The 11,561-nt window shown below is 46.0% G+C and overlaps 2 protein-coding genes across 2 annotated transcripts; one reads left to right on the top strand and one right to left on the bottom strand.

Annotated features, from left to right (window-relative positions):
- Positions 1 to 355: 355 nt before the first annotated feature.
- On the top strand, positions 356 to 1,659 carry c1ql3b (complement component 1, q subcomponent-like 3b; the record flags this gene model as incomplete). The annotated part of the gene is made up of 2 exons (XM_084481386.1): positions 356 to 967; positions 1,480 to 1,659. 2 exons carry the CDS (start codon positions 356 to 358, stop codon positions 1,657 to 1,659), a joined length of 792 nt encoding a protein of 263 aa, XP_084337512.1.
- A 1,537-nt stretch (positions 1,660 to 3,196) lies between these two features.
- pter (phosphotriesterase related) lies at positions 3,197 to 6,308 on the bottom strand. The gene is made up of 5 exons (XM_084481384.1): positions 6,178 to 6,308; positions 5,415 to 5,868; positions 4,727 to 4,992; positions 4,112 to 4,252; positions 3,197 to 3,948 (listed from the first exon to the last, which is right to left on the bottom strand). Exons 2-5 carry the CDS (start codon positions 5,838 to 5,840, stop codon positions 3,738 to 3,740), a joined length of 1,044 nt encoding a protein of 347 aa, XP_084337510.1. The 5' UTR covers positions 5,841 to 5,868; positions 6,178 to 6,308; the 3' UTR covers positions 3,197 to 3,737.
- Between the last annotated feature and the right edge of the window lie 5,253 nt (positions 6,309 to 11,561).

Below are 11,561 nucleotides of genomic sequence, written 5' to 3'. Positions count from 1 at the left end.
CCATCCAATCTATAAGCAGCTCCCTCCTCCTCCCGTCTCCTCCGAAACCAATTGAATAACAGGTAGCCGCTGAATCCCTGATCAGTCTCTCACGTGGGATCATGCTGAGCAGAAAAGTTTAAGCGTCGGTGCCTCTAATCCTCCACACACACGGTTATATGCGTGCGTAAAAGTGAATGGTTCGGCTTATAGATGTTGGTTTAGCGCAACAACAACATCCCCAACCAAAATATCTGATGAGATAATTTAGTTCAGTGCGATTGAGAAGCCTTATTCATCACACGACCACCTTCCATCCAAAATCAGGCTGGAACCTGCCCGTTCTCTTGGTCCCAGACGGATCAGCAGGGGTAAGATGATCGCGACGGGTGTGTGCGGAGTGCTCGTGGTGCTGATGTTGGTGATCCTGATTCCGGTCATGGTCAACTCCGCCGGGACGCAAGCCCGCTACGAGATGCTCGGAGCGTGTCAGATGGTGTGCGATGCCCACGGGACCAGCACGGCGACGGCGAAAACCACGGCCACGGTCAAAGACAACCGACTGATTCAGTCACAGTTACCGACCTTCATCCAAGGTCCGCCAGGAGAGCCAGGGCGCATCGGTCGCATGGGTCCGAGGGGCCCAAATGGCCCGCCCGGACCTACTGGCCCCCCGGGGGAGAGAGGGGAGGCTGGACCCCCGGGGTTAGCCGGATCAGGGGGATACAACGGACCCACGGGGGGCATCAGCGCAGCCACGTACAACACCGTCCCCAAGATCGCCTTTTACGCAGGTCTGAAGAAACAACACGAGGGTTATGAAGTACTGAAATTTGACGACGTGGTCACGAATCTGGGAAATCACTACGACCCATCCACGGGGAAGTTCACGTGTTCGATACCGGGGATTTATTTCTTTGTTTACCACGTGTTGATGCGCGGTGGAGACGGCACCAGTATGTGGGCTGACCTGTGCAAGAACAACCAGGTAGGACCTCTTATGAAGCCGATGGCTTTTAATGTCTGTTTTATCTTCAGTTAAATCGGGAGTCCCGTGCAGTGAAATACCTTTGGTTTGTCGAGTCCCACGGCCTTTTTCATTTAAAAGTAGGCTAGTAAACAAATATAACCTAGTCCTAATATTTACTGTGAGATAGGCCTATGTATGGTTGTTAAACTCTTATCATGTTAAGATACGCAAAATAGGCCTACTTAAATTATTTTAGGTCGATCACGAATTAGGAAAATACATTCGACCAGCACAGTGAAAAATCACAACCAAGGCACTTTATACAATACATAATACACATTCATTGATTCTAATAGGCTTAATTTGGATTCCAATCATGCATGGCTATTGGCTATGCTTTTTTTTTTTTTAATGAATCCCAAATTATGTCAAAGTAAAAAAATGTAGCAAGTGTATTGAGGAACAAGGGTTAGTCAATGCATGCGGCAGAAAGCCCACCTCTCCTGAACCAGATGTCCCATCGTGTGAAGGTGCGGGCCAGCGCCATAGCCCAGGACGCCGACCAGAACTACGACTACGCCAGCAACAGCGCCGTGCTGCACCTGGAGCCCGGCGACGAGGTGTACGTCAAGCTGGACGGCGGCAAGGCGCACGGTGGGAACAACAACAAGTACAGCACCTACTCCGGCTTCATGGTGTACGCCGACTGAAGCGGCTCGACGGCTCCCGCGGTCCCACACACACCTCTCTATGCCAGGGATCACGGATTGATCATTGACTTGACTTTTGACCGGATTAGTGTATGACTGATGAAGAGATGAATGATAAACATGTGACTATTCTTCTATGGTTTTGAATGTAAACGAATGCCTTGGATGTGTCTATATGTTAAGGAAAGGCAAAGCAAACGTCGTATGGCTAGTACGAGTCCTGCTACATTCGCTTAAGGTGATATTTTGCTCTTATGTCGAAGTGTTTTTTATTATGGGTTTATTGCAACTTTATTATAGCTTACCATCAGTCCTTTTCATTGCCAGTGGATTGACACTCTGTACTACCAGGCAGTGATGCTACTACTAAATGTGACAAGAAAATCTGAAACACATTAATATTTGTCAGTTAAAATTAAGTAAAAAAAATAATTATGGGTTGTTTAGATTCTCAAATTGCTCCTGAAAAACCTAAACCAGATAATCAGAATAGTTCGTCAGCACTCAAGTTTGGAATGTGATTCTTCAAAAGAAGACGTGGTAAATGGCTCCATCCTGGGTGAAGATGGTAGGAACACGTAGCACTGTGTATGGTCCTCATACACGAGGCGAGCGTAAAGGTATATGGCCTACTTCTAGGAACAGGGGTTCTGCACCCCGAGCTGCTTCTCGTTATGCCTCATGTCTCTGTAATAAAGTCCTGTCTGTATCACTCCGGACTGGCTGTCTTCACTGCAGTACATAGAGACACCGTGGGTCAGACCTTACCCTGCGGGGCAAGGCTGTCTTCACTGCAGTACATAGAGACACTGTGGGTCAGACCTTACCCTGCAGGGCAAGGCTGTCTTCACTGCAGTACATGGAGACACTGTGGGTCAGACCTTACCCTGCGGGGCTGCCGGTTCCATCCCCTCACAGTAGCCAGTGTGGGTTCAAACCCAACAGCCATGCAACCTGTACGTGAGAGCCCTTGAGCAAAACATCACACTCTTCTTCCGTCACTCACTGACCGATAAGAGTGTACACAGAGACACCTTCACATGAGCATTTAAGATGGTGCAGCTTACATTCTCATATGAAGGTCTCTGTGTGTCCCCCCCCCCCCCCCGGCACATGACTAACCAACTCTCAACCATATGAGTCATATTGGTGCATTCACGCGGCCCTGCAAAGACCGAAGGACCATGTGGCGAAGACCACCTGCCGAAGACCATACATGTCCTTCTGCCGGGTCTATTTGGTCTCCGGAGTATCCGTCTATGGATCCACCCCCGCGGAGACAAGCCACGTGAAGCTCCCTGCTGCCTGCGCTGCGGTGTCCAGGGCGTTCGGCGTGCTGTAGGCGCCGCTGGCTGTGATGATACGCGGATCACAGAGCTGTTGAATCATCACCATAACAAACGGTGGGCCCAGGCTCCATTGTGAGAGGAACAGAGAGGAAGACGAAGGGCAAATGTAATTAGCATGGTGTTTGTGCAGACCCCCCCCCGCCCCCCCCCCCCCCCCGCGCGTGAGGCCGGCCGCGTCCCTGTGGTCTTGAGCAAACACTGGCATTTCAAAGGAGGGGGACTAATTCTTTTGTGTGTTTTTTTATGGTTCTTTAAGCGGCTTGACTCTCGGGGGTCTCAGGCTAGAAATGATTGAAATGAGTCCAAAAGATATCGCAGGCATAAACACAGAACACCACATTGAATCAAACCAAGACAGTTATTGATGAGCTCTGGGACGGTTGGATCTTTTATATACGATGTGATTAATATGCTAATTGCTCATACATTCGACATTCGTCTGGAATTCAGAAAAAAAAAAAAGAAGATGATCTCCCTCGATTCGAACTCGTTGTAATTAATTGTAATTAACACACAAATTCCTTCACAGAAACCAAATAACATTCAAATCATCAGGATTATTTAAAATGTAATTACAATAACAGCTGCGATCCAAACCCCCTCAGTCAGAAGTCCATCGATCCATCAATCCATGCCATCTTCAGTGCGTGTGTGTGCGTGTGCGTGTGTGTGTGTGTGTGTGTGTGTGTGTGTGTGTGCGTGTGTGTGTGCGTGCGTGCGTGCGTGTGCTTATTTGAAAGTGAGCCAGCGTTTGGGGTTGTCTATGAGGATCTTGTCCACCTGGGCCTGGCTGAAGCCCCTCCTCAGCATCTTGGGGACGATGCTCTTCAGGATGTGGGAGTAGCCGTGGCCGCCGTACTTGGTCAGGCGGTTCTTGGTGTGGATGTCGTGCGCCACCACGATGCGGTCCTCGTAGCCCTCCTTCACCAGGAACCCCAGGCTGATCACACACACACACACACACACACACACACACCGAAAAGCAAACACACATGCATGGGAAAAGTCAATACATGAAATATGCAGCAGACTTTGCTTTGTGCATGTATTTAAACCAGGTCACGGCTTCAGCGGTTTGTAAAGGACTGTAAACCCAAACTCACGCCTGCACACGTTGGCTGTCACTGGGCATGTCCACCGACAGGTCGTATGGGTAGTCCAGCATCTCGGTGCCAAACAGGTCGTACTCCAGGTAGCAGCCCTCCTTGGCGAACTCCAGCAGCTCCCCGTGGTCAAAGATGGTCCTGCAGAGCACAGCTGGTCAGGGGCATGCTCATTGGATGAAATGAATCAAATTAAATAAACAGACAGACACAGACACAGACACACACACACACACACAGCTTCTTATCACAATTATTGTTACAACATTAAGATATCAGCACCCCCTCCTCCCAAGCCAAATCCCTTTAATGGGCAAAGCATAATAAAAGAGGGCTCACTCGTCCATGATGGCTGCGATGAACAGAATTGTCAAGGACCTTCCTATCGCATTAGAAAAACACCAAACAACCAAGAAGTTTACTTGTAATGTAAGTATTAAACTATCTATCATGTTATGGAATAGGTGTGAGGCGTGATAGAGGCAATCACAATTAAGTATTACTTAGTGATTGCAAATGTGTGTCTCTCACGTGAAAACTTTAGCCCAAGCGGTCAAAACAAAATGCCGAGGTCCGCGTGAGGTTAAACTAAACCCGCGTACCCGGACCTCTCACCTGTCCAGGTGCGACATGACCGTCTTGCCGACGTCCCCCCCGGCCTCCTGGAGGATCCGGACCACCTCGGCGGGCGCGGTGGGGTGGCGGCCCGGGTGGATGATGACGGGGCAGCCCAGCCGGGTCTGGGCGTGCGCCGTGGCCCTCAGCACCTTCTTCTCGCTGTCCGTGATCGGCCAGCTGCAGCCGATCTCCCCGATGACGCCGCAGCGGATGCCCGTGCCGTCGGCTCCGCGGAGCACCTCGTCCGCCATGACGGCGCTGAGCTGAGGGGGGGGGGGGGGGGGGGGGGGCGCAGCGGACCGCCAGGGAGGGGGTCTTGAAGTGGTTTGCTTTGTTGTGCTTTGTCATGCCTATAGGATGCAACACCTTCGTCCCGGTGTTGATGAATTGATCTATACGTCGGTCTAGCTATAATATTATTTCTGACAAATACTTTCTTGTAAGAAATGTAACATCCAAAAGTAGAACCACGTCTGATATTTGAATCCTGATTAGAATACCTGTTAAGGCATCAGCAAAAAAACAAAAAAAGGATTCCGATACAAAAATTCAAAACCTGTTTGTATAAATATCAAATTGAATCATGACCAAGGTAGTTTAGGTAGCGACGCTTATGTTGTTTAGTAATAAAGGACTTCTCTTTCAGATTGTGATAAAACAAAAAACAACTAAAGGAGGAACATACCTCCTCCACGGTCATCCTCTTGGTGGCCTCTGTGTGGGTAGCGTCCACATAGTACCCAGCGCCCCCAATAACATGGACCCCCGTGTCTTTGGACATCTGTCTGATGGTGGGCAGATCCCGGTCGATGCCGGTTGTGGTGTTCTCCACCATGGCTCCCCCGCCTGCCTTCTTGTACTCCAGGAGTTCCTCCCGCACCGCGCTGTTCTCTTGCTGCAGGAGTAGGTTCTCGTGGTTGCCGTATGGGTTCTGTCTTAACCAGAACATGTGTTGCATCTGAAACGGGTTCTCCACCTGGTCCCCTGGCGGCGGGGCGAAGTAACAGCACTCAAAAGTCATAGTCAAGTGCTCGTGGGTCATAGTGCGGCCCAAGTGGTCCGGGTTTATCGGTCCCAGCACCGTTAGGACCTTCCCGCTCACGTCGGTCATGGTGGACACTTGGGGGTTGATCAAACTCCTGAAAGGAAAGGTCAACAAAATGTTAAAATTACCCAATGCTTGCAACTAGGGAAAGCCTACACAGCTCGTCCGCTGCAAACAGCCTGTGGCTATGCTTGGTGTTGGAACGCGAGCAGCTCCTTTTCCGCTACAGGCGACTACACAACAACCTTTTGACCGGGACAGAGTTCAGGTGTATAAAAGGCGATGTCTCGACATATAAACTAACAGTATAACGGCTAGTCCTGTTGTGCATCCGTAATCAAATATCGCATCTAAAACATGCACAATATATGAAGCTGTACAGTTAAACGATCATGCATTTTACCTGTTATGTAAAGTTAGATGTATCTTGCAAGGCTTTCGATAGACACAAATGACAGACGCCCCCTGCAAGCGTCAGGAGGACGGCTATGCGTGCATGGCAACTTGGAGTCGGAGAAGGAAGCTGGACCAGAGAATGGCTGGGCGAAAGATTATGACTTATCGCGAGATGACTCCGATCTAGGTCACCACCCACAGCACTAGTGGTGAATTTATAATTTGATCCTTTAATAAAGTAACCCATTAACATTCTACTCGTGTAGAATTATGCAAGTGCTTTATATATAATGGAAGCAGTTATTCGGTTGTTTACTTCAATTCGTTGTGCTCGTTGTGTGTGTTAGTTGATTCTTCAGTTTGGGTAGACCTCAATTATCCTAGTAAGATGATTACAAGGCAGTCTTTTTTTGTGAATCCCAATGTGCTTTTGGAATAGCAGAATTAAGTTTGGAGGGATTTTACAAGCACTGTTCAATGATTACTGCCAACAATGGTTGACTAAAGTCTACGACAGTTTAGATAACAAGGCGGCTGTTAATAAATAGACAGAAAACGAATCAATTAAATCTGTAGGACTATGGTGAGGAATAAGACAAGTAGTTCTATGTGTTTTATAAAAGGTACAGACGCCAAGCTATACACATGGAGTGGATAACCCAGCATCTTCTAGACCAACACTTGCACCAATAATACAAAACCCAACTAAGGAGCAGTAGAACAGCCATGTGTGCTTTATTTTATTCATTCCCCACATATTACATACAACATGACGTTGAAAAAGCGAAACCCGTACAACACAACAAATACAAAAAATGAAGACAACGGAAACGCTTTCCAGATTCAGCTCGGCCCTAGCCACATGACTTTACAACACAGTTTTCAGTTATTTAGGATCAAATACATTCTATTGTGTGTAATATCAATAGGAAAAGCCATTGTTGTACTTGCTGGGTGGGGCATCACACCTGTGGTGCCCTTGGTAATCAGGGCTGACAGGTAACACCCTCACCACACGTTGAAGGGAGAGCTGTGGCGTGGCAAGGTAACACCATCTCCACCTGGACGATGTGGTACCTCGCCGTTCAACTGGGTCTGTTCAACATCTCCCTATACTGGTTGGGGGGAGGAGCCCAGCAAAGCCACTTCGGTGGCACGTGGCATGGTCTACTGCCACAGGAAACTTTATTATTCCGTGGAAAGATGTAATATAAAGAGTTTTGCAGATTTACAGATTTGCACATATTTGATAGTGAAATGGAAACCGGCGGTTTTCAGAACTCATTACTTTGAGTGGAGTTTATTTTAGCTCGCGGAAAGAATTGATTTGCTTTTTTCAATGTTCCTTTGAATGTTGATTGAAAAGAAAAACTGCCAAAGATTCGGATCTGGCTCCGTGTTTATGTTGGCCCTGTTTAATCTTTCTGTTGTGGGTTGAACGTCCCACCTGACTGCTCCAGTAGCTCTGTTGCATGGTGACTTATAAACCAATATGTCTATGCAATAACCATGCAAATGTTTGACAGACAATGGATAGCTGCTCTGTTGAGAGAAAGCTAAATTGGCTATACTGGCTTTGTGCATTGAGGGGGAATATTATGCAAAACAATAATATACCAAAACATTTTGGAGCTTTGATGCAAAGGTTCTGAGTGTCAGAGAAATGTAAAGTCAAATATAGTCAAACAAAGTGAAGATTTGTCTTTATACTATTGTTCCAAAGATTGAGATGCAAATTCTGAGCTTGACAAGTCATTTTCACACAATAAGGTTTCAACTTCCATATGCGTGCGTGTTTTTTTTTTTTTTTCATGGAATGGAATGGTGTTCCAATAAACAAAGCTTGTTTCAGTTGCGCTATGTCCTTTCCCATTTCAACACAAAGAAATACATTTTGTTCCGATATGCTCCCCTGATGGAGTCTAATGGCTGGCATGCAGTTCAAGAGCGACGAGGAGTCAGGCTCATCGATGACACGCTAGCACCCGTGACAGGACCTTGCTGCGTGTGGCCTCAAGGTCAGCACCTCCTGGGCCTTTGAGCAACGCTTACCCAAACCACTCACTACCCACTCCCACACTCCCAGCAGCAGACACTACGACAAAAAGATTAGCAGTATTTGTTTACTTGTCATACTTGTTAATGTTACAGTTGAAAACGGATGGGAATCGTGTACATGTCACTCAAGCACTTGCAACAACATAATGCATACATATTACATTGTGTTTGAAAATCAAACCCTATATTCCACAACTTTTTAATAATGTATCAGTTTCCTCGTTTATGTCCAGTAATAAGTCAGAAGCTAGGTATAGTTCCCAGAATCTGCCATGGTTCTGGTGAGTTTTGTGAGCTCTGCAGGTGAAAAGCAGATGTGCATATTTTACAGGTTGCTAAACAGGTTGTAATATTAATCATAATAACAATGAGAATCATGGTAATTCACTGCTTTGGTTTATCAAACTGGTTGAGTTCAGTTTGATCACAGGATATGATAATCAGTTTACTGTGGTTTCTTCATGCTAAATACTTTCTTCCTCGGTTCTCAATGATGCACCATGGTCAAGCTATCTAGAGCCACAACTCTTCTGCACATTTTCATGTCACATGTGTTCCACTTCACAACGTTCCAATGTTAATCAATTATGCCAGCTGAATACCTTTGAGAGGGGCGATGGTTTAGGACCCCTTACCAGGCCAACTTACAGTAGGCCTCTATGTGGCCAACAGGCTTTTCAGATAATCATCTGAGATCAGATGTCATGCTATGTTCAGAACTTGTCCAGACAACAAGTTATACACATCAATAAAGAAAAACATTAAATACATTAAACGTATAAAATATCGACACAAAGAAATGCGGGCTATATGACATAATAAAAATTTAAAAACTTTTGTGACAACAAACAACAGACATTGTGTGCAACGGGAAACCTAAGCTGTTTTCTCAGCCTAAACACATATAATTCACAGTGCTATTTCAACATGCCCCACATAGTTTAGGCTTATACATCTTACACCAGCACAAAAATAAGTCGTTGCATTTAGACATAGATAGGAATAGTCAATATGAGTCTTTTAACAGAAAACGTCTAAATTCTCTCATGAAGCAATCCCGTTCATTGGCAAATCTATTCCTCTGAAGGGATCTAATGCTTGGCATGCGGTTCCAGAGAGACGAGAAGAGTCCTGCCAATCAATGCCATGCTACACTCATGACCAACGCCGTGTATGCTCCCCAACGTCAACGTAAGCCGCCCCGCGCTATATAAAGACCCGCAGGGCCGTCGGGAAATCATGCCCCAAACGCCACTCATCAGCACGCACCTCTACCTTGATACCAAGAAGAAGAAGAAGACGCCACAGCCGTCATGTCGTCAGTGAGGACCCTGCTTGTGATCAGCGCCTGTCTGGTGGGGATGGCCCTTCTCTCCACCGGCAAGCCTGTGGACCACATGGAAGCCTACTGCAAGGTGGTCTGGTAAGGGTTCCTACGCTGGGGCCTCGGGTTGGTTCCCGAGAATGGTTTGAGAGGGAAAGCGTTGTGGGTGTGAGTGGTTCCACTTCCACTCGCCAAAGAGATGTCGGGTATGATCCACAATGACCGCAGGACGTATCCTTGAGCAAGATGCTTAACCACTCGGCTCCTTAATGACGTGCATCTTTTATAGATAAATAGAATAGGAGATATTTTTGTAAGACTGAAATGCATCATTGATTTTTTTTAATGTCCTTGTAGGCTATTTGGATATCCTTGTGCCCAAGTGAACAAGACCATACTGACACAGATGAAGTCCATGGAGCAGTACAAGGTAAACCTCTTCCATTCAACCCATACACACATAGACGCACACACTCACTCACACACACACACACTCTCTCTCACACACACACACACACACACACACACACACACACACACACGCACACACACACACACGCACACATGCACACACACACACACACACACACATGCACACATGCACACAAGCACCACGCTGTTTTACCTGAAATATATCTCAGATGCAATTGAGCTATATCCACATATTTTCCGTTGTGAATACTTTTGACCCCGTTCAGCTTGGGACTGTGAATGCAGACCTTATTGAGGCCACTCACACTTCCGTCGGGGGTCAAATCCAGAAGCTCAACTTCACCTTGCTGGAAGCCGCCATGGACATGGGCTGTCGAGTAGGCGTGAGTGTAAAACCTTTTTCTATCCCCTGAAACATTGTAGAAATCAGCAGATCTGCTAATCTAAGATCTAAATGGGAATTGAATGCTAGCCGTGTTTAAAGTAATAATAACAGAAACTATAGCGTTCCAGATCTGACCATTGTTCATACAACAGCCCACTTGAGAATATCTGCAGCCAGAGGCTCACACTGAGACATTATAGTATAGACATTATAGAGTATTTTCCGGCGGGGGCATCAATAATATCACCAACATCAACGTTTATCAAAAGGTCTGCTGTACCAGACACACGGCCATTACTAGCAGCTTAAAATGTATACTTAGTGAAACCCTTTCAGGCCATCACTATGCATATTTACCTATTTTACAAGAGCCACACGTCAACAAATGCAGCACCATTCATTCTCTGAAAAATCGGCAGGTAACGCGCCAATAAAAGCAGTTCATACCACTAAGCAGGATGCATAGGGGGAAAACATAAAGAAAACCTTTAAAAAGTGTCGTGATTATGTGTGGATTCTTTCGAAAGTGGAGAGCTCAAAAGATTTTTTTTTTCTTGGTATACACACATGAAATAATTCACAACCTACACTTTGAAGTACATGGACTTTACAGTACAGTCAATTCTCCAAACTGAGACGCAGTCTCAAATTAAGCCACTAGTTTACATGTTCTCCCTGCCCAGTGTGTGCCCCATATATATATGTTACATCATTTATTTAGGAATAATTTATACTGGGGGTCAACTTCTTCAATGTTCTTTAGAAGTCTCAGGGGACACAGTCCCTCCGCCCCCCCGGTATCTGTGCCCATGCACTGAGATGAGATTCTGGATAAATGAGGCACATCCAGTATATATATTGGGATGGATCAATAGATATAAGCAGCATCAATTAACTAGAATGTATTGGCTACTTTTTATTAAGTATACCCTTGTGTTGTTCAAATTGTCATTGTTCAAAGTCACAAGTCGTTTGGATTAATAATGTGTTGGTTTCAAAAATGTATAATCCTATTTATGATGCCTGACGATATGTTTTTTCTAACGTGGTCCAGGGTTCATCCATGTCAGACTACTGGCTCAGCCTTCTCGATAATGGCACCAATTACTGCAATCTTCAAAATGTCATTAAGGGTAAGTGCTCAAGAAATGTATTCATGTGATTCATATTTCAATTCTTCTCATTATTATTA

This window comes from Micromesistius poutassou (genome assembly GCF_964030765.1).
Source record: "Micromesistius poutassou genome assembly, chromosome: 16".
Taxonomy (NCBI): domain Eukaryota; kingdom Metazoa; phylum Chordata; class Actinopteri; order Gadiformes; family Gadidae; genus Micromesistius; species Micromesistius poutassou.
The sequence above is the reverse complement of the archived record's forward strand: the minus strand, read 5'-3'. Positions and strand labels throughout refer to the sequence as shown.

Bases quoted from the DNA above. Each gene is read 5' to 3' on its own strand.
- pter (XM_084481384.1), bottom strand. From the start codon at position 5,840: ATGACCGACGTGAGCGGGAAGGTCCTAACGGTGCTGGGACCGATAAAC. The intron at 4,993-5,414 runs GTATGTTCCTCC...CCCCCCCCTCAG, and splicing joins AGAGGATGACCGTGGAGGAG to CTCAGCGCCGTCATGGCGGA. The intron at 3,949-4,111 runs GTGAGTTTGGGT...GTGTGTGATCAG, and splicing joins GACAGCCAACGTGTGCAGGC to CCTGGGGTTCCTGGTGAAGG.